At 35.2% G+C, this 23,533-nt stretch overlaps 1 protein-coding gene across 20 annotated transcripts in view; it reads right to left on the bottom strand.

The window, feature by feature from the left end:
• The window catches only part of SNF4Agamma (SNF4/AMP-activated protein kinase gamma subunit), a 591,124-nt gene that overhangs the window by 10,450 nt on the left and 557,141 nt on the right, over positions 1 to 23,533 (bottom strand). For 4 of the 20 annotated variants that reach the window (XM_067758904.1, XM_067758905.1, XM_067758901.1 and 1 more), the window contains exon 2: positions 1,430 to 2,026. The exons of 15 other annotated variants lie outside the window; for them this stretch is intronic. In XM_067758904.1, coding sequence (XP_067615005.1) covers positions 1,430 to 1,601 — 172 coding nt within the window. In that variant the 5' untranslated portion in view covers positions 1,602 to 2,026. Of the gene's footprint in view, positions 1 to 1,429; positions 2,144 to 23,533 lie in introns of all 20 variants that reach the window. One more of the 20 variants, XM_067758902.1, reaches the window with a different exon arrangement.

Genomic DNA, 23,533 nt, shown 5'->3' with positions numbered 1-23,533 from the left:
CAAAAGAAAAGTGAAAAGAACATATAAAAAATCCTCAAAAACTGTTGAAGACAATTTTAGTTTGTCAAGTAGTATCCATATCTCCATAAAACTCATACGCTTTCTGCTACTTTTTGTAAAGATTTTTTAGAAAAAGGGAAACCCTGGTTTTACCAAGAAATATATGTGCATCTAATTTTTTTAGCAACCACCCTGTAAGAACACAGTCAGTTAAATACCAGGGATAACAGTGACTGTAATTAGGTTTTTTTAAATAGAAAGAGCACAAGTGTTCTTTTTCTCTTGTTGAGTGTATTATCCATTGTGGATAAGACAAGTGTGATAACTTCTGCATAGACGTCAAATTTACAAATAGAATGGATCACCTGATTTTCAAAGTGACTATCGTGCTCTCATCCTGTATCTCTTTCTATCACCCGCTGAAGATAGGCGACTGTATGCGCGGCCATATTGAACATCCTGTCAAAACGCTGCCAAAACGCCAAAAAGTAGCCATCTTGAACATCCTGTCAGGCAGTTGAAGGATAAGATATCACACTTGTTTTATCCACAATGGTATTATCTTTTACTTCAGCGCATTTTCAATTCGTAAATTGTAATTTTGACAAATTCTCTTTTGGTGCATTGCTGAGCCTGTATCTTGCCGTGAAGCCGCTTCATAGAGTACAGAGAGATAAAGGAAATGCCAAATTTTCTTGGCCTATGCTATTTCACGCAAAAGAAAGACCACGCAATTTTTTCTTGAGCGCTTTCTTTAGATGTTGATATTAAGCTTAAAGGACGATAGACAAGCTCTGATATCTAGCTAGAGCTTAACTCACCACTATTGAGTAGTGAACTTAAGCCGGATGTATGGTTTAACTACAGTCTAGCGCTTGTGGAATGTCAAGGGGAGCAAAGAGCTTAGAGCTTTTTAGCATACGAGGCGGATCTCTGTCAAAGTGGAAGTTTAACTCGGCGGATTCATTGCAAATGCCCCTTATGAGCTTCTAAAGTGTTTTAAGTTAACTGATACGTTCCGCCTTGTTGATTTTCCAATAGAACTGTGACGTATCGGAACGATTTTCCGTAATTTTTAGTCAAATTTGGTTCACAGAAAAAACGATTTTTGTGTAAGGAAATAAAAAGTGAAAATAGCACAATTCCGTCTCCAAACCAATCATGACTATGGACTATTGTGTACAAAACAAGTGTGATATGTTAAAGAAGATATTGACTGATAGGATGTTCAGGACCATGTCTGTTTATAATTTTGACGTGTATGCGTAAGATATCACTCATGTCTTATCTACAACGCAAGGGAAGATGGTTTCAAGATATGTCATCTATTGTTCGGTTTATTTATGATTTATCTTATTAAAATTTTTCGTCAGCAATTCCAATCAATATAATATATTTTTTTCTGAAATATTTTCACACACATTCCCACCTGTTTTAAGTAATTTCCCCAAACACTTTTTCCACCTCTCCGAAACGTTTTCAAATTCTTTTATACTATCTAGCGGATAGTATTGTTGTGACCACCAAAGATCTGTGGATTCCGATCCACCACCGATTTCCAGACGGCCAGCATGATTGGAATAGAAATGAAGTTGTAACATGCGGGCAAAGAAGAAGAGTAGCTTGAACGCAGTCGTACTAACTAACAAGCGGTAGATTTTTATCAGTGTAGCGTTGTAGGCAAATGTTGTGCATTAGTTCGGCAACAATGTTGCGTGTGTGTTGAGTGAAAGATTTCGATGTTGCTAATTTATTTGTTGTTGATTTGATGTTTATTTGTTGTTCGTTGTTGATGCGGACGTTGTTGTTGTGCTGCTGCAAATTTATGTAGTTTTAGGTGAAGCATCACCGTTGATTTTTGTTTCAAGATTTTTGGAACTTGTTATAAATTTTATTTAATTTTTTTGCTTTAACACTTTATTAGATGCATTACAAATACAAATGTGTGATCTATGTATTTGTTTTTAATATTATAACTTTAATATTTATATATTTTGTTCCGAACTTGTTCTGCGCTCTTCTGTCACTAAATGTAATTTTTAATTTGTTGATATGTACATATATTAAAAGCGGTGACAGTTCATGTTTTTTATTTAGTTTATTTTACTAATTAGTTTTTTGTAGACTGCATACCCTCCTTTCGCTTTAATTAAAAGCGCGTACGGTGGATGTTTGTAAATTACATATGTACATACATACATACATATATACATACATACATGTTTCTTCCTAGGCATTATTATACTCAGCGGAGCAGAGCTCACAGAGTATATTAACTTTGTTCGCATAACGGTAATCCGTAACGGCATAAACTAATCGAGATAGATATAGACTTCTATATATCAAAATGATCTGGGTGAAAAAAGAAATTCATTTAGCCATGTCCGTCCGTCTGTAAACACGATAACTATATTTTGAGGTATCTTGATGAAATTTGGTATGTGGGTTCCTGTGCGCTCATCTCAGATTGCTATTTAAAATGACGAAATCTGACTACACCCACGCCCACTTTTTCGATATCGAAAAACCTAAAAAGTGCGATAATTCTTTACCAAAGACGGATAAAGCGATGAAGCTTGGTAGGTGCGTTGACCTTATGACGCAAAATAGAAAATTTGAAAAAATTTTGGACAATGCGCGAGGCACCGCCCACTTTTAAAGGAAGGTAATTTAAAAGTTTTGCAAGCTGTAATTTAGCAGTCGTTGAAGATATCATGATGAAATTTGGTAGGCACGTTACTCCTATTACTATATCTGTGCTAAATAAAAATTAGCGAAATCGGATGACGAACACGCCCACTTTTAAAAAATTTTTTTTTAAAGTCAAATTTTAACAAAAAATTTAATATCTTTAAAGTATAAAAGTAAATTATGTCAACATTCGACTCCAGTAATGGAATGGTGCAACAAAATACAAAGATAAAAGAAAACTGCAGAATGGGCGTGGCTCCGCCCATTTTCATTTGATTTGTCTAGGATACATTTAATGCCATAAGTCGAACAAAAATTTACAAATCCTTGTGAAATTTGGTAGGGGCTTAGATTATAGGACGATAACTGTTTTCTGTGAAAACGCCCAGTCGACCGTCTGTCCTTCCGCTGGCCGTTAACACGATAACTTGCGCAAAAAACGATATATCTTAACTATACTTAGTTCACGTACTTATCTGAAGTCACCTTATCTTGGTATAAAATATGGCCGAAATCCGACTATGACCACGCCCACTTTTCCGATATCGAAAATTACGAAAAATGAAAAAAAAAATGCCATAATTCTGTACCAAATATGAAAAAAGAGATGAAACATGGTAATTGGATTGGTTTATTGACGCAAAATATAACTTTAGAAAAAACTTTGTAAAATGGGTGTGACACCTACCATATTAAGTAGAAGAAAATGAAAAAGTTCTGCAGGGCGAAATCAAAAGCCCTTGTAATATTCGCAGGAATATTGTTCGTGGTATGACATATATAAATAAATAAGCGGTACCCGACAGAAGATGTTCTGGGTCACCTGGTCCACATTTTGTTCGATATCTCGAAAACGCCTTCACATATACAACTAAGGGCTACTCCCTTTTAAAACCCTCATTAATACTTTTAATTTGATACCCATATCGTACAAACACATTATAGAGTCACCCCTGGTCCACCCTTATTGCGATATCTAGAAAAGGCGTCCACCTATAGAACTAAGGCCCACTACGTTTTAAATAATCATTAACACCTTTCATTTGATACACATGTCATACAAACACATTCCAGGGTTACCCTAGGTTCATTTTGCTAAATGGTGATTTTCCCTTATTTTGTCTCCAGAGCTCTCAGCTGAGTATGTAATGTTCGGTTACATCCGAACTTAGCCTTCCTTACTTGTTTTTTGTTTGTTTATATTATTGTTGCTTTTTTGTCATTAACTGAACATCACAAATTTGCAATGAATATCGATGCTGCGTTAGGCTTATGCATATTGTAAAAATGGGTCGGTAGGTAGGTAGCTGAAATGGCTGCGACCCTGGTCGCCCAAGTAGCTATTTAAAGCCGTTTTGATGCCATGTAACTCGTATAAAAACCTACGGAATGTTACGGTCAATGTATTACAACCAGCCAGAGTTGTTGATAAAATTAAGAATATTCGGGATAGCTATCACAGATAAACCTCTGAGGTCTTCTAGAAACGGGGTTCCAAGGAACCTAGAGCTGCGCATTTACACATAAAGTGTTCTACTGTCTCCCTGGCATTTGGATCTTTGCAGCTTCTGCAGTAAAAAGGGAATACAATTAAATAAATAAAAAGAAAAACTAATCGCAGGGTGCATTTTGCACTACACTTGGCTGATCTCCCAACATCTTAGAGCAATCAAAGCCAAGAAATGAGTAGATTAACGAAACTGTCTTGCACTCTATTTGACATGTAACGTATAAATTTAGAATGCTAATGGTATGGGTGTATGCATGCACATTCGTGCGTCTATTAAGGCTCTTAAAAATTGTCGAAAAATTCGTTTAGTCGTGTATTCGATTTTAGATTTTTGTACGTTTATTAATCGAATTTCACTATTCAAATAATTGATTTATTTAGATTATACGAATAACAAATTCCAGTTTCCCAGTTGAAGTAAATTGTATGCATACAGGAAATATGAATTCTAAATGCATGAAAAAGTATTGTAACGAATATTAGCAACACTAAGGGATACTATCATCTCTAAGCCGTCACTGGTATATACAAATCAATCATTATGTCTACACATATGTACATGCAAGCAGCGGAGAGATACGCACAAACACATGCATATATCTGAGATACTCACAAAAGTATGCAATCATCGGTAGAAGTATCACTCACATATACACGCGCATATGGCTATGCGAGAGGCTATAAACGTGCATCTGCAGTTTATGGCTGGTAATTTTATAGCTGGTAACTAAGTAGTAAATTCTAGAAGAAGAAACGCTCAGAAGTATCCGAACGAGGAAACCGAAGAGTATAAAAGCAGCACAAGCTGAGGCATGAGAAATTCAGTTTGTTTTAAACACGCTATCAGTTGCGAAGTGAAGTTTAAGTGTGAATTACTTTCAAAGCAGTCTAATAAAAACCATTTTGTAATACAGAATATTAGAGTGTTTTATTCAACAGTTTAGCGATACGAACGTTAGCAGAAGGTTACAAATAAGCGGAATTGCACTAAATTCGTTACAGTATGTAAGATTTATATTCTTTGAATTGAAAACATATTTCTTCATACAAAGTGTATGAAAAAGTACGAACAATTCATTAGTACCGAAGTGGAAAATGTTATATGCATGTATGAAATATGCATGTTGCATCAATGAATGTATGTTTGTAAAAATACACTTCTCTGAATTTTGTCTGCTCGTACATATATAATGTAAGAGTCTTTGATTTTTCTTGATTGTTAGAGATGGGAAAGGGGTAAATACCCGGTAAATTGGTTATATGTATTTGGTAAAAAAGGGTAAATACCCAAATATTTACCCAAAAGAAAAGTAAAAATATTCTTTTGTAAAATATGGGAAACAAACACAAATTTATTCCGAAATGAACCCGATTTGCAATATATTGGTGGGTATTTATCCATTGCGCTATCGGTCGAACTAGTTTAAATCTGTAATCAAGGATTTTTAATAAATTTTAACCTAATAATGCATATATACCGTTGTAGAGATTTTAGTTAACCCAGCAAAAATTTTAAGTCAGAAAAAATATCTAAATCGGAGCGTTTACAAGCTCATTTGGGAGGCCGGAATTAAATTATTTAACTTTTTGCAATGGTCGTTCTTTATAAGCCTATTAACATATATCATTTGAGCCTAGATAAGAGTCCTATATGAATCTTAAAATGCTTTTTAACAGGTCATATATATCCTCTACTGAAACTCTTTCCGTATGACACCTATTTGGCCTATTTATTAGGATTCGTCAGCGCTTATTGGGACATAAGTTTATGGCTCGGCACACCAGGACAAAGCGCCGTAGCTTGGCGGTCACATTAAACATGTGGTGAAGCGTCCACTAATACAAAAAAGAAAAGCAAGGGTAACAAAAATGTGCAATTGTAATTAATTTTGGTAAAAGTCTAGTTGAGGGGTCGACTGCTGATACGCTTCCAAAAATATCGAGAGAGGTGTCAAACGACGCGTCTTGACATCAGTATTAATAATCCGAAGGCGGAAAATTGTAACTCGTTCAAAAGATATTAACGAAAAACCGAAAAATGATCCGCGGGTCCCTCCGAAACCGGTGGTGTCATCCATAGTATTTTTACGCAGAACACCTTTCTGCATTGGCGGCCTTTGGCCGCGCTTACAAAAAATTACCCTGGGTGAGTGCAACAGCGGTTTGGAGACCAAAACTATATCCGCGCAAAACACTTATGTTCACAATTTTTTTTGTGGGTACACCAACATTACAACAACCACATGAAAATCGCCAACTTCAACTGCAAATATGTCCGAACAGAGATACAATTTTTTTCCGCCTTCGGATTATTGTTGGCGAGGTCAATACGCGTCTTTTGACACCTATCTCAATATTTTTGGTAGCGTATTAGCAGTCGACCCCTCAACTAGACCTTTACCTTAATTTTTTATTAATGAAAAATTGTCGTAACAAAATATGAAATTTGTTCCAAAATCGCAAATTAAAAATTGTTGATAAATGATAATTTTTCTGATTCCTAAATATCCCACTTATTTTTGACTCATTTCGAATTCTCAAATTATGAGCGTCATGAGCATGTTTGAGGGGTAACTTTCTTTGCGTAAATATGTGTACTGTGCCCTATTCAGATTCAGTAACTGTGAGTTTTAAAATGTAAATTTTTTCTTAATATATTTTGTATGAAAGAAAAATGTGCATTTAAAAACTCACACTTACTGAATACAGCCCCTGGGGTCCAATATGCGTCGGATGTATGTGAAAAATATAAGCGTCAAAAATGCTATCACCTGAGAGCCTGTTATGAATCCAATTTGATGAAATTATGAACAAACGAAAAATATTAAAATTAGTAAACTAGGCAGCTCCGGAATAAAAACTCAGAAATTTTTCTGCGGCAATTTATTCTAAATAAAAATTTTATTTAATTAATACTAATTTGATTTCATTCTTATCCTCATGGGAGTTTTATCACAACAATTTTCTCTGCACTGAAGGAAATGGTGCTAGTAAAATCAACATATCGGTTCTGTTGTTCTTGACTTAACTGAGATTCGGTGAAGTTGATCGAATTATGGTTAATTCGACCGAGTTCTATGTCAAGCGAACAAATTGGTTTAGTATTTTCAACAGAAGAGAAATTGTCGCTCTTATGTTAACAAAATTCTGTAAAATTGACAGATTCCTAATCAATCTAACTGATTTTTTTGTTAACACAGCTGATCTCACTGGTCATTTCAACAGCGATCAACAGTCAATGCATGAGCAAATTTCAAAGAGAATTCTACGCTCACTGCGCTCTCTACTTTGTACTTATGTATGCTGTGCAGGGGCGTAGCGACGGGGGGTAGGTTTTCGGGGTTTAAATCCCACTTACCTCAGGATCATTTGATTTTTAGGTCGTTACAATTCAAATATTTGATGTTTTTATGTCTATGTTAATAAATTTCTTTATAATTCTGCACATATTTACTTTGTTGGTGATATTATATTTTTAATATGCAAGCATATGTATGCACGAAGTGAACACTTATATATTTTAATCATATCCTGTTTCAATTTAATTCTGCAATTTATTAAATATACAAATGTACATGTTAACTTTTACTATAATTTCATAAAGAAGTTTCCTTGTAAATTTGCTAACGGTCATCTACATACATATCAGCATATCAGAGAACAGCAAAAATCGAACACAACAACGTTCGATTACATTCGGCAACATGATCGTGTTCAATGATCCAACTTGCTTAAATGAACATAATCGACATTGATTTAAAATCAACCAACTTATTGCATGCGTGAATATAATCAATTCAGGCATTTGCTCGTTTGCCTCAACAGCGATTACATTCATCGGAATGAAAAGGCAAATATGAAAACTCCGTGCGTCTGAATATTTGCATGACTCTTCTGCCCTTACGTCACGGCGACAAGTTACATATAAAAGAATATGTACCAGACAGTTGAAGCGGTGTGCTCTTCTAATGAAATCCCTATTATTTTGCCTAGAAAAAGTGCTCAAACAAACGTGGAGGATCACTACCGTATACAAATTTTTATCCCATTTCTAGACTCAGCAATTCAGAATTTGGAGTTACGATTCAACATTTTAAAATGTAAAAAACACATTAGTGTTTTTTCCGTGTAGACATGACTTTTTTAAATTAAATTTTTTTCTATTCGATCAGTTTCTTTTGAATTTTATATACGTATACTTTAGATATCATGCATAGGCTCAAAAAGCATGAATTCTACTTATTCCTGAAGGAGGTACTTCGGTTTTTTTTTTATCAATTTATCTATGATTAATATTACAGGAATGCAATTCCTTGGCTTTTCCTAATGTTCACATGTTGTTGAAAATCTTGTGTACGCTTCAGTAACAACGGCAACGAACGAGAGATCTTTTTCAACTCTTAGGCTGATTAAAAACTATTTGAGAATTGAGTAATTTGAGTAATTCAAAGTAGCTTCGATTCAAATGATTTTTAAATATCCAAAAAAAGATACAAAAAAGGAATATTCCGGGTATTTTCTTTTTATTTACCCATAAAAATGGTAAATACCCGGTAAAATCCCATCTCTATTGATTGTCTTCAAAAATTTTCTTCCTGTTAATGATGTGTATGTACTCCTTGGCGGCCGCCGTGGTGTGGTAGTAGCGTGCTTCGCCTACCATATCGCAGATCCTGGGCTAACGCCCCGGTGAAAGCACCATAAAAATTTAAAAAACAAGTTTTTTTCAATTAGAAGAAAGTTTTTCAAAGCGGGGTCGCCCCTCGGCAGTTATTTGGCAAACACTCCGAGTGTAATTCTGCCATTACAAGCTTCTCAGTGAAAATTCTTTTGCCTTCACATGGCAATGTGAAATGGGAATAGAATGTGTATAGGTGGTGTTTCCTCCTGCTGCAACGGGTAAGAGAATTCTCATGCTTAGCGGCTGACCCGCAGAACTACAGCGGCCGAACTATTTTAAGATTAGGATAGTTTGTGGCCGGGTTCATAGCGTTATCCCGGAACACTCTTATGCGAATTTTTTTTAGCTGGTTGGTTGACTAAACCAGCCATAATTTTTACAGTGTAGTAAGAACCTTTTGGCCAAAAATGGATAGCAGGCGGCCAAGGCATGTCGGTCTCGGATAACTTAGATTTCCGAAGATTTGATCCAGGGGTAAGATAGCTGCCGTTGTCTTATATATCGGAATGAACATCTTGTCCAAGTGAGCTTCTCCTACCATAGTAGCTACCATTCAACCTAACCAGATGAAAATTTTGTTCGATCATTCGTTCACAACATAAGTAAATAAATTTTTATAAATCGCAAAAAGAAGAAAATTCTCCTTAAGACCATACAGCCTTATGTCCATTCAACGTTTCAACTTTACAACATTTTTCTAATTGAAAATTTTCTAAATTGAAAAATATCTCGGTAGTTTTATACGGCAGCATGACACTGCTAATACGCGTCCAAAAATATCGAAAGAGGTGTCAAACGACGCGCCTTGGCATCAGTATTAATAATCCGAAGGCGGGAAATAAAAATTTTACGTCGTTCAAAATATATTAACGAAAACCCGAAAAATTACCCGCGGGTACCTCCGAAACGGGGGGTGGGATCCATAGTATTTTTACGCAGAACACCTTTCTGCATTGGCGCTTATCAAAAATTACCCTGGGTGGGTGCAACACCGGTTTGGAGACCAAAACTATATCCGCGCAAAACACTTATGTTCACAATTTTTTTTGTGGGTACACCAACATTACAACAACCACATGAAAATCTCTAACTTCAACTGCAAATATCTCCGGACAGAGAGGTCCAATACACGTGTTCTGACACCTCCCGCGATATTTTTGGTGGCGTATTAGCAGTGTCATGCTGTCGTATAGAATTACCAAAATCGGTATTTCGGGATGCGAATAAATGTACTTTCAGATCAATATTTTGAAAATTCTTTTTCTGAACTATTCCCCATTGTACTTCATTTTTTCCCAGACTGTTTGAGTGCCAAAGCTTTGTTTGCGAAAGTCTGCTTCATTTTCAGCAAACAGTAGAAACTCGGGACGATGTAGCCGTAATTCGATAATTACGAGACATATAAACGGGTATAGGATTTCGGAATCCGGGGAATTAATGCTGTATATCGCACTAAATAATAAATAAATAAACTATTACAATTGCTATCACATATGGCAATGTAATGTGGTGGGCGGCGCTATAGAAAAATTCTACAAATAAATTATATTTGTAAATAAATATACACAAAACGTGTGGCTTTTTTTTTATCACAATTAATTTTTTTCTAATTTGTTTGCCCTGACTTAAACTATGTAGTCCAGTTTTATTTAATTTTATTAATAACATAACATTTTTTTCTTTATAGTTTTTTTCAAAATTTTATCATTTCTTCATATATACTCATTTAGTTATTTTTGTTGAATTTTCCTTTGTTTATTCTTACAAATTTTACTTTATCTCATTCGATTTTTTATGAAGGGAATTCTCTGTCTATAAACCCAGAAAACGTAAAAAGCTTTCTATTCAACAGTCAAAAGTTGTCTATACACAACACAAACCGAATCCAAACAAGGTGATGGGAAAGCGAATTTAATCTAATTCGTCGTGCAGAAGAATATCAAGTCAAAAGAAAATTAGCATTTGCTTCGATTAACTGACATATTTTTGTATCAGAGCCAAGGCGAATTCAATACCAGGTTTTGTTATCCTAACAGCTGATTGCTTCTTCTTGATTATTTGCCATACAACGTCTTGTACAATAATATGTCAGTTAATCGAAATATATCAAAATTTTCTTTTGATTTGACATTTTTCTGTACGGCGAAATGGTTGAATTCGCTTTGACTAGAGCGTTGTATGGAAAATATCTAGAAGAAGCAATTAGCTGATGGGATAACAACACCTGGTACTGGATTCGCTTTGATTCAACAACAAAATACATTTATGAGAAATTTCCAAATTCCTACCGAAATGGTCGGGATAGTACCTAAATGATGCTATTTTCTGGAACGTACTTGCTCAATATCTGGCATAGGTTTATCAACATCGACAAAACTCCCCAAACTTAAGGAGATTATCCTTAACGCTACCAGAAAAAAAAGAAGTAGGGAGAAAATTTCGCTAGGTGGTGCACGAATCGTGATATTTAGAAAACTCGTCCGGATTTAGAAATTTAGCTGTCGATTTTTAAGTAACTTCCACATAAAATGTAATGTTTAGGATGTAAAATTCTTCTAGATAGGATAGGGATCAATATATTTAGAAAACTCATACAAAACAGCAGAACAGAGAGCATCTAACAGCGGGTTAGGGGGCTAGAATATACCCGCAGTAGGTATGCCTGTCGTAAGAGGCGACTAAAATACCAAATGGATTCAAGGGGTTGTGTAGCGCAACCCTCTCAAGGGGTTGCGAGCGCAATATATACATAGCTCTCCAACCCAATTTTCAGCATCACCTATCCGTGGCGAATCCTAATTCATTAACAACCAAGGCTCTGGCGACCCCGAACTCGTCATAGATCTAGGGGGTGGGAGGGCGGTATGACCTAGAAAGTCGAGATGGTCGGGCTTGGTACCGGAACGTACCGGATCTGCATCCGGCGAAAAACCATCAGCATCGATAACACTCCCCAAGACCTACGATTGTATTTCTTAGTTTTATTCGGTTTAAATATTAAACTTAACCAAAATCTCAAAATAATTTTAAGACAAAACAAAAAGTTTAAAAAGTTTTAAAATGAAACTTGGATACACATATGGTTTAAAATAAAATTTTTATATGAAATTATTTTTTCATGAAAATGAAATGGTATATTAATTTCGTCACGAAACCGAAAATTGTAAGTCCTTAAAGGAAAATAGATAGACCCACCATTAAGTATACCGAAATAATCAGGTTGAACTGCTGAGTTGATTTAGCCATTTCCGTCTGTCCGTCTGTCTGTTTGTATGCAAACTAGTCCCTCAATTTTTGAGATATCTTGATAAAATTTGGTGAGCGGGTGTATTTGGGTGTCCGATTAGACATTTGTCGGAACCGACCGGATCGGACCAAGAGGATTTTTGTAATATCTTACCCAATTTAACAGATTGAAGCTTCAAACTTCACCATATACTTTCGTATATTGCACATATTTTCGCCTGAAAAAATTGATGAGATCGGTCGTATATATAGTATATATCCCCCACAACCGATTGTTCAGATAAGGAACTTTTCGTAATTACTGCCCTATTTTAAGAGCTAGACGCTTCAAATTTCAACGAATGCTTACGTATAAGGCATATATTGTTTTCTGAAAAAATCATAAAGATCGGTGGTATATATAGTATATATCTCATACAACCGATTGTTCAGATAAGAAACTTTTCGCAATTTCTACCCCATTTTAATAGCTATAAGCTTCAAATTTCACCGATTGCTTACGTATATAGTATGTATTGTTGTGTCAAAAAATCATAGAGATCGGTGATATATATAATATATATATGATAGTATATATATAGTATATATATATTTTTTTTGCGATTTCGGCCACATTTTAACAGCTAGAAGCTTCAAATTTCACCAAATGCTTACGTGTATAGCATATATTGATGTCTGAAAAAATCATTGAGATCGGTGGTATATATATTATATACTTCATATAAACTGTCATTTTTGCCCCTTTTTTACGGCTAGAAGCTTCAAAATTCATTAAATTTCATCGAATAGTTACGTTTACGTGATATGTTTTTGAAATACGTGATTCGTAGTCATAGTTTTTACGTGCAGACCACAAAAAACGTGAAGCTTTGCATCCTCACACAAAGAACCTACCTATTTTTTATTTTATATTTATCTTAAAAATCGTTAAGGTATGTAGATCTGTTCACTATATATTTCTTATCTTATACATCCGATTATTCGGAGATTACGAACGGGATAAGATTATTGTTCAGCCCCATTCATGAAAGGTATGAAGTTTTCGGCACAGCCGAAGACAGTCCCGTCCTTACTTGTTTTTATTTATATTTTATTGAAACTCCTCAATTTACTATGCCTTTGTTTAATCGTATAGCGTTTAAATCTCAAACTTAACTCAAAAATAAGACTAAAATCTAAAGAAAAAATAAAAAGAATTCAAAATCTAAAAATAAGAACTTGAAGACACTTGTGGTCTGAAGACAAAACCAAAAACTTTATAAATTCAAATATATAAACTTGTAGACCTTTCTGGTTTAAGCGCAAAACGAACAAGTTCAAATTTAGTGCATAAAATAGTAAAATAAAAATTTGTATTTGATATTTTTTCACAATATTTGGTAAAATATGTTCATGTATGTTTTGTAAAATATGTACAGATGTGATAACCCAGTCGGTGGAACGCACAACCCTGAGTGCTCTGAGTACTTTAATTTGAAAGCGGCCGACGGACCGCACAATTTCTCTTTTCTTCAAATAAAAGGTCATATTTTTTGAGTTATGACACTATTGAAGTTTATGAGCGAAATTTGTCAGCTAAATTCTACTTTATTTTCTTTAATTTATGAAAACACTTTTGTAACTAAGATTATCCAAACCAATCTCAAAAAAATTTTCGGGAAAAGTCGCTAATTTAGGTTGTAGGTCTCTATTTTTGAAATTATTTTAAGCAGGGTGTTTCCGGATTTTCGTTATGTACGGTATGAAAGAACACTTTCCGAAAAATATATTGTCAAAATCAATTCGAATTTTGAAGACTTCAAACATTGTTAGACTAAAATTAGAGGAAAAAGGAGGTAAAGCTCCAATAGGTGGCGCACCAATCGAGATATTTAGAAATGTTGTACAAAATTGAGAATCTTGCGATCGAGTTTTGAACGGCTTCTGGTAAGTTAGGAACATAAACTTTAGAATATGATTTGGATGCTGATGACAATGTTACAAAGGTCCTGAAGGTGCGTTGCATTTGCGCCACTAAACACCAGTCTGTGTTAATGCATACATACATACCTGCATACATGTGTTGCAATAGATAAATAATTTATAAATTTTAATTAAATATGTAATTTAATTATATGCGCCAAGTCGTACGGCATGATATTTTCTGGCAATGGTAAATTAAGCAAATAGTTTTAGCAACATTTAATTTGGCAGTCAAATGTTAAATGCATTAAAGCAGAGGAAAATAATACATTTGCATTAAAAGGACAAGAGTGATGAAAAAAAAAATATATATCTCGAAATTTTCGAAGCGATGCAACAAAATATATGATTTTCCTCAAAATTCGAAAGGCCTAAGAAATATAGGTCCAAATAACTTATTAAGTTTTAGGAAAAATACATATCAAACAGTAATCTAAGTAAAAGGCGCATTCATATATTAGCATATATTAGTTTGAAAATATTATTAAATATATAGTCTAGGCGAATTCAGCACCACGTGGTCAAGGAATTCAGTATCAGGTGTTGTTATCCCATCAGGGATGGCTTCTTCTTGATATTTTCCATACAACGCCTTCGTACAACAATATGTCAGTTAATCGAAATCAGTGCAGATTTTCTTTTGACTTGACATTCTTCTGCACAGCGAATTGGATTCAATTCGCTTTGCTATCAACTTGTATAGATTCGCCGTGTATGTATATAGCGTCTCAAGGCAAAATTATAACCTATATATAAATTTAAAAAATCGGGTATCAAGTAACTGGGCGTAAAAAGTAATATAATTTCATCTGTTTTAGGAGGATTAAAAATGTATTGGGATCCGCTCCACATAAGCTCAAGTTTATGGGCGGCGGGTTGCAACTTTTATTTTACACAGCCTAATGTACCTACATACATACATATGTTCATTCAAAATTATGAAATATAAACATCAGGTACGGCAATCTACGTCTATGGCTACGCTGTCTATATTAAGCATATTGAGAAATTTTTCTAAATAATAATTTTAGCTTTACGGTTTGGTTAAAAATGTTTTTGTCTATTTTACCAAAAATATTTCAATTAACTACTAATTTAGATTTGACTCGCTAATTGCATGCAGATTACGGTTCTTTGCATAGTTTTGTGCCAAATAAATCAAATATAAATGTATATTAGGAAACCAGAAAGCATTAGAAGATTGATTGATGGTTCTTTAATATACAGCTGGTCTTGTTAATACACAATGCAGATTTGAACAGCGATCAAGTAAAACGAAAAACAAGTGAAAACCCTACAACGCCTGTCGTGGTGAAAAGTGCAGCTAAGATTGTACAAATCGGTTGATATTTAGTAAAAGAAAAGTCGAAAAAGATCGATTTCCCTCTCGTCGGCAATTTACAGGCGATTGTAAAGCTTCCATTGCTCATACTTAGCATAGACTTGACTTGACTTGGCTGGACTTGCCAACTTAATGGCCCATTACTGATACTTAGCATAGACTCGACTTGACTTGGCGTAAACTTGGCAACTTAGCCACGATTATACACCACTTAGCGCATACACTACGCATGGCATCATAATCAGCTGTTTTACAGCTGTTATTTTATTGTGAAATATTTGCTGCAAAAAGTGGTGGTTTTTAATCAAAGTTAATTTTGAGTACTACAATTAATTTATGGGTGTAAAAATTGTTTAAAACAATCAGTAAATCTCAATTTGTATGACAAAATGGAAACAAACAAATGGCATATCAAAATGTAAACGTCACTTAGAACTTACATAGAAAATCAAAATTCAACAGACTTCTAGACTTCTAGTCTGTTGAATTTTGATTTTCTATGTAAGTTCTAAGTGAAGTTTACATTTTTAACAGCAATTTGTTTGTTCCCATTTCATTTTGACATTTTGCCATACAAATTGACATTTATTGATTATGATGCCAGATTGTATTCGCTAAGTGGAGTATAATCGTGGCTAAGTTGCCAAGTTTACGCCAAGTCAAGTCAATGCTAAGTATCAGTAATGGGCACTTTAGCTTTCGTTAAACTTCACGTAACACATATGACCTGCATTGTACTTGATTTCTCCAAAACAAAAAGAAAAGCAATTTTTGTTGTTTTATCGGCCTACTGATTTGTAAGATCGCGGGTTCGAATCAAGCTCAAGGCCTAACAGTAATTTTTGTATCATTATTATTTTTATGATGAATTTTTTCTTAATTGAAATTTTTTTTAAATTAGAATAGAAGATAGAAAAAATTTTAGACAACTGCCAAAGCTCGTTATATAGATCCATTTCAGGATCTGCTAAATTCCTTCATCGGCAACTAAGGCGAATCCATACCAGGTGGTGGTAACAAAGCGAATTCAATCGATTCTCCGTGCAGAAGAATGGCAAGTCAAAACAAAATTTTCATTGATTTCGATTAACTGGCATATTGGAGTACAAGGCGTAGTGTGAAAAATAATCAAGAAGAAGCAATCAGCTGTTGGGATAACAGCACCTGGTACTGAATTCGCCTTGTCGGCAACGTTTAGGCCCCATTTAGCTATCACACCGGTTGTTTGTTTGTCTTCCTTATTTCTACTTCTACCAAAGAGGATACAAAAAATAAGAGGGAGCATTATAGGAAGGCAGATGTACATAGAACCAAAGTAGAATGGCTCTGGGAGGAGTTCACCGTACGTTTTGCCCCTGCTTCGTTTTCACCATCTGGATTAAAAAAGTCATAAGCCTGGGCATTCGCGCAATTTTAGTGATGTAAATTGCATGGCGCCAATGCCGGTGCCAGCTCATTGACGCAATGACCCCAAGCGAGTTTTTGACGCTGCTGCGTAGTAAATTTTACTTGCGCTATCGAGTGAAATGATTTTTGTGTGTCAGGCACGAGTTTGGTGTTATTGGCGTTACGGGAAATGATGAAACTGAGCTGATGACGGCAGCGCTGGTAGTTCAGCTTTTCAATCAGAGAAAGCATTGATGGCCCATGTAAATTATTATGGCTTTGGCTATTATTGGTTGTGACTTTGAACCAAATAAATGCTGCGGACATAACAACCAGAGTCATTTTGGGGTTTTATATTTTAGATTTAATGCACAATTAATATGGGTGTGTTTGAGCAGCCAAATAATAACAGTAGTATTGCTAAAGTGCTGCTTAGTTGATGGAATGCCGCTAATTTCCTAGCGATGATCAATAGATTTTCAACATTTCATTCACGAAGAACGTTATGCTCTGTCATAAAAAGTAACACTGTTGAACAACTTTTGTTGTTTTATCGGTCTACTGATTTGTAAGATCGCGTCTAAAATTTTTCTTCTAATCTAATTAAACAAATTTTCAATTAACAAAAAATTCATCATAACATAATAATGATACAAAAACTATTGTTGGCCCTTGAGCTTGATTCGAACTCGCGATCTTAAAAAGAAAAACGCAAATTAACGTATTTGCTTTCGAATAAATTCCTACATGTTCAAAGAAACATCAAATTAAAGTTTAAAGGCATAAATGACATCCAAATGTGCCGACGCCACTTAGAACTCTTAAACAGAACCGAGTCAAGTCGATGCTAAGTATGAGTAACGGTCGTTTAAGATTTTCAAAACTTGGTTTACACTTTGAAAGTAGCTACTTCTTATTCGTCCGGAAAGTTTATTTTTAAAATTTGAATAAATCTTCTCTGACAAACAAGAAAAAAATAAATAGTCTGGAATTAATAGATACAGTCTAATAGTTTTTTGCGTGCTATTTTTGTAGTCACAGGTGTTCAGGTGTTTAACCTCAATATTAACGCAGATAAAGGGGTATTCCAAAGTGACGGATGAGACATTTGGACTCGATTTTGACTCACATTTTAATCAATTTCCCTTTAGATAGTAGTTTATGATGTTTTGGAATTTAATCACATGAATGTTTGATACAAAAGAAGTGAAATATAAAACTTAATGAAGCATGAACAAATTACCATATGCCAAGAATAACGGGCGAGACTACGAAACCACCCGCATATGTAAGTGGATGACTGCACTTTCCAACTTCAGAAAAACAGTACAAATCTTATTTTAAATTGGCTATACCATACCGATAATCAAGTGGAATATCAACATATCTCCGTTGCAAGTTGGAAGATAGAGCGTTTCTCAAGCCAACATCAACTTCGGGAAGCTATTTTTAATTATTTTTTTTTTATTTCACAATCACGGCAACGCCAAATGAATTTTTTTTTGTCATAATATATTGTCATCGGGTTCTGAAGTACGCTCTAAGTTTCAAGAAAGACTCTAGTTACACGGGAACTAACTCAAGAATCGATTACAAGTTTCCCCAAATTCTTTGAAATTCGCGGACACACATGAAACGTAGCAAATATAAAGGCAGTAAAGTCATTACATATATGGGTTTTTTCGCTCCCTTGAAAAATTTTGTTTTGCGGGTACACCTTATTCGCGCTACCCATTATCATAAAGAATATGATTTATTGAGGCACGCGAAATCGTTTGACATCTATTGAATACATGAAAAGTTAAAGAAAGAGGTTAAGGGAGCGAAGTTGATAGAACTAAATAAAAAAAAATATGTTTGGTACATCAATTTTCAACTAAAAGTAGAACATTAAGAGACAGCGGAACAAACGTGGAAAAAGAATTCCAAAAATGCTTATATTTGTATTGGTGGAAAATAAAAAAAGGCAAGGAGAAGGAAAAGCAATTGTTCTCCGCCTGTATTAAGAATAGCACATATGTACATAGGTGTTACTAAAAGCTGAAACGATGCATTCTTGTGGGCGTTTAAATATAAATATGTGCCATCTACGAGGAGCAAAGCCACACGAAAGAAAAGAAAAAACAGCGAATTCCCTGCCAAAACCACGCCCACGACTGGGCGAAATAACGCAGGGAACACGTTTGGTTAGAAAAATCTCTATAGCAACAAATTTGTAAGGGAGTTCAGGATTTTGTGTAAATATGTTTACAATACATTAACAAAACACATGGCTACACAATTGCTAGGTCATTGAAAATGCGCAACATCAGCAGCCGGAGATTTTTTCCAATATTGAGCCAAAAATTCAGCCACTGTTAAAACAAAACAAAATGTGCAAAGCAAAAAATAAAAAATAAAAAAAAAATTGCTAAATTCACTAACGCAGAGTTTCCAATATCAAATGCACAAAACTTTGAACTCCCCTAATGAGCAAATGGGCTGAATACCTGAAAAATAATAATAAAATCAACAATAGATTAAAATATACATAATTTAGAATGATTTAGTGCAAGGCGAATCTACACCAGGTGGTGACAAAGCGAATTCAACCAATTCGCCATGCAGAAGAATGGCAAGTGGAAAAAAAGATTCATTGATTTCGATTAACTGACATCTTGTTGTACCAAGGCATTGTATGGAAAATAATCAAGAAGAATAATTCAGCTGTTAGGATAACAACACCTGGTACTGAGTTCGCCTTGGTTTATTGAATAAAAAGATTGTTTAGAAAGCGTCAACCTTGATATTGAGAGCCAAAGGCAGTTATGTATCTCGCATATCACAGCATCTAAAAGTGTGTTACGAGTATAACCAATTGCTGGAAAGAATCGGGATTGGGAGAAGCATACATCTTTATTGGGTCACATGGTATATCGGAATGAAAAAGCGGATGAACTAGCTGAAAAGGACACTGACTGGCCACTGCCTTCTGGTGATATATGTTTTTAAATTGAGCAAAAATAAATCGGAAGTGCGGGTTGGAGCAAGAAACGATCGAGCACGTTTTGTGCTCGTGCCTTTGCCAGGCTAAGACTCCCGCTATTAGGAGTGATACGGCTATCAGATCTAGAAGCAGCAAGTGGCATAGACCACAAAAAGCTTCTGGTGTTTGACAAGAGGACGGAGCTATTTTATAACATAGGTCCTGGTTTTTGATAGGGGTTTTCAGTTTTGTCGTTAAATTAACTTCTGGTAAAGCTAAGGACTCATTCAGGCTATGTGAGGTCCTCATGGACCGGCCAGTTCAACCTATCCCAACACCATCCTTCGGTAGTTGTCTGCTATGAGTACAACATGTACTCCGCCTCCTTGTCTATTTGGAGGACGGATATAGGCGAAGTCCCTACAATCCGGCGCTTTTATATTACTGTTCCGTTGCTGCAACAGGTGCAGCGCGTCCCCTTATTTCACCACACATGAGATTCATCCTTTGCCTTTGGAAGTGTGGGAAAACTCTGTAACCTTTCCAAGGTGCAAATATTGTTCAAATTTAACTTTACTTCATTGTATCTGCAGAACCGAAGAATGGTAGCGGTGTATTTGGTTTGTTCCGCACCATTCTGACCATGAAATTCAGCATCTATCTTTTTTCAAATCTCGCAAGTTTTGATAAATATCTGCCTTTAAGAATACTTGTGGTACATTATCGCCATAGTCAAGAACTGATGAACTACTTCGCGCTTTGTTCATCTTCTTGGTGACAACCGGAGTCACAGCGTTTGCTCCTTTTAGAATTTATGAAGGTGAATCGAATTCTAATGTATTTCTCTAAAGTAGAAGGTTAGAGGACGATTTGCGAAACTGTCGCGAATTATAGCATTCTCGACAAAAAGGGGACTTCGTTCTCGATATCGAGAAAAGGGTTAGAATTCTAATCGAATTCTAACGTCAATTTCTAATGAGTTTCTAATGAGAACTTTGAAGTGATGCAAAATTAAGTTCAATTACTTAAAATCAGCGGAATTTTCATTGTTTCATTATATCAAATACTTTTATTTGGTTATAAGCTTATGTATTAAGAATGACCATATTTCAAAGACTTTTTCTATTATACGAAATTAAAAATAAAAAAAATAAATGTAAGGCGCGATAACCTCCGAAGAGATCTAAGGCCGAGCTTCTCTTCCAATTTGCGTCGTGCTCCTCTTGATTTTCCCTACAAATTGGCCGGACGGGACCTACATGTTTTATGCCAACTCCGAACGGCATCTGCAAGGCAGATGAGTTTTCACTGAGAGCTTTTCATGGCAGAAATACACCCGGAGCGCTTGCCAAACACTGCCTAGGGGCGACTCCGCTTAGAAAAATTGTCTTCTAATTGAAAAACCTTATTTCTAAAATTTTGATGTTGCTTTGCCCGGGGTGCGAACCCAGGGCATACGGTGTGATAGGCGGAGCACGCTACCATCACACCACGGTGGCCGCGCTAAATTAAAACCGTACTTAAATATTGAGATCAGCGTTGGTTTGAGGTACGGATGAGGAAGCGTTTTCTTCATGCCATTCAAATAGCACTTCAATATTCTGCTCGCTTTCCTTTTTTAACTTTTTTTGATTAATTTTCAATTACTATTATTTATTATTATAAATCAAAAAACTTATTTCGCAACTTATAATATTTCCACACAACTTTTCACTATTTTTATTTTGTTAGTATAACACTAAGGATGAGTGATCATGTCGTGCAAATAATCGATAACTGTGACAATAATCAAAACATCGCATTTCTAGTGTTATTCGAATCGTTTCACAGTCAAATTCTAACCTAGTTCTTTAACCTAGTTTTCGAATCGAAATGCATTAGAGAACTAAATTAGAATTCTAATGTAAAATTACAATATTTCTCTAACGTTAGAACTGTGTTTGTGGGTATGTCTTGATTTCAACAGCAGTTGAGCGATAAAAAATATACAAAGCAATCGCTTCGTTCAGAGAGATCCTAAGTTTTACGTAGAAACTTTTCTTATGTTTCAGACAATCAATACACATTTCAGATGTTTACCGCTTTTTTTAAATATAAAAAATGGGCAAGTTTATAATACACTATACACTTGTAGCACTTTTGTTTTTGTTTTGCCCTGAATAATAGGCACAGATACAAATTCACACTTCAAATATAAAAAAAATATTTGTCGCACTACTATATGCCCTCACAAATAAATTCGATTCATATGAAAGTGCTCGAATTTCTTTTAAAGGTGCCAAGAAAAAACACTCCCGTATGAAGATCCGGCACGTGTATATGATAAAAAAAATTTACACTAACAATTTGACAACTAATAATTCTTCAAAAAATTATAACACTGAAAAAAAATTGATTCATAAATAAAATTAAAATTTACAATAACAATTTGACAACTAATAATTCTTCAAAAAATTATAACACTGAAAAAAAATTGATTCATAAATAAAATTAAAATAGATTACTGGCCGCAGTGCTGAAATATATGGGGCATACGACCAAAAGATATAAGCAAAACTGTACCAAAATAAGAGGAGCCTGTTCTAACTTTATATGATAACTAGCAGACCCGGCAGACGTTGTTCTGCCCTAAATTTGGTATATCTGCATACATTTTAATAAGCTCTTTCCGTCTAAATCTGCCCTCGCCCTCTACACTTTTTCCCAATCTTTGTACTCACTCCTCCCTCCGTATTTTGCGCTTCATCTATCTCCATCTTCGTCTTATTCTATCTCTTTCTCAGTCTCCTTCTCTCTTTTCTCTTCTTTCAAGTTTTTCTCATTCTTCTTCATATCTTATTGCCAGCCCCAGAGGGTGGCATGTATTTCGTTCCAGTCCCATTCCGAGTCTCAGTCCCAGTCCCACTCCGAGTCTCAGTCTCAGTCCCCGTCCTAATCCCAGTCCCAGTCCGTCTCTGGTCTACTTCCCGGAAAAAAGCATCGTAAATACTAATATAGGCAAATTTATATACCAAATTTCAGACAAATCGAATAGGACGTATGTAAATAGGTATGTGGGTATTATTAATTCATGACTTTATTTCGGATTCGCATGCACATTTATCAGTTTTGCCAGGTTGATGCGACTAAATCGAATATCACAATGAAAATTACTTAAAAGCTCTCAGCAACAGCTTTCATTTGATATCCAAAATACACACACATTCTAGGGGTATCCGGGTCCATATTTTGGCCTATATCTCTAGCCCCTAGTCACCAATAGGTATGAAAACCTGTACTAAAGCACTCATCAGCAGCTTTCATTTGATATCCATATTGTATAAACACATTCTAGGGGTACCCGGGTCCACGTTTTGGCCTATATCTCGAGACCCTAGTCACCAATAGGTATGAAAACTACCCTGTACTAAAGCACTCATCAGCAGCTTTCATTTGACATCCATATTGTATAAACACATTCTAGGGGTACCCGCGTCCACGTTTTGGCCTATATCTCGAGGCCCTAGTCACCATTAGGTATGGAAACTACCCTGTACTAAAGCACTCATCTGCAGCTTTCATTTGATATCCATATTGTATAAACACATTCTAGGGGTGCCCGGGTCCACGTTTTGGCCTATATCTCGAGACCCTAGTCACCCGGTATCAAAGTACTCATTATATAAACCTTCCCCGTGGAAAAATACATATATATACCAATTTTCACAATAATCGGTCCAGTAGTGTTTGAGTTAATCGATGACATACATA

The sequence above is a fragment of the Eurosta solidaginis genome, chromosome 1 (assembly GCF_040869045.1).
Source record: "Eurosta solidaginis isolate ZX-2024a chromosome 1, ASM4086904v1, whole genome shotgun sequence".
NCBI lineage: Eukaryota > Metazoa > Arthropoda > Insecta > Diptera > Tephritidae > Eurosta > Eurosta solidaginis.
This window is presented reverse-complemented; position numbering and strand designations above follow the sequence as displayed.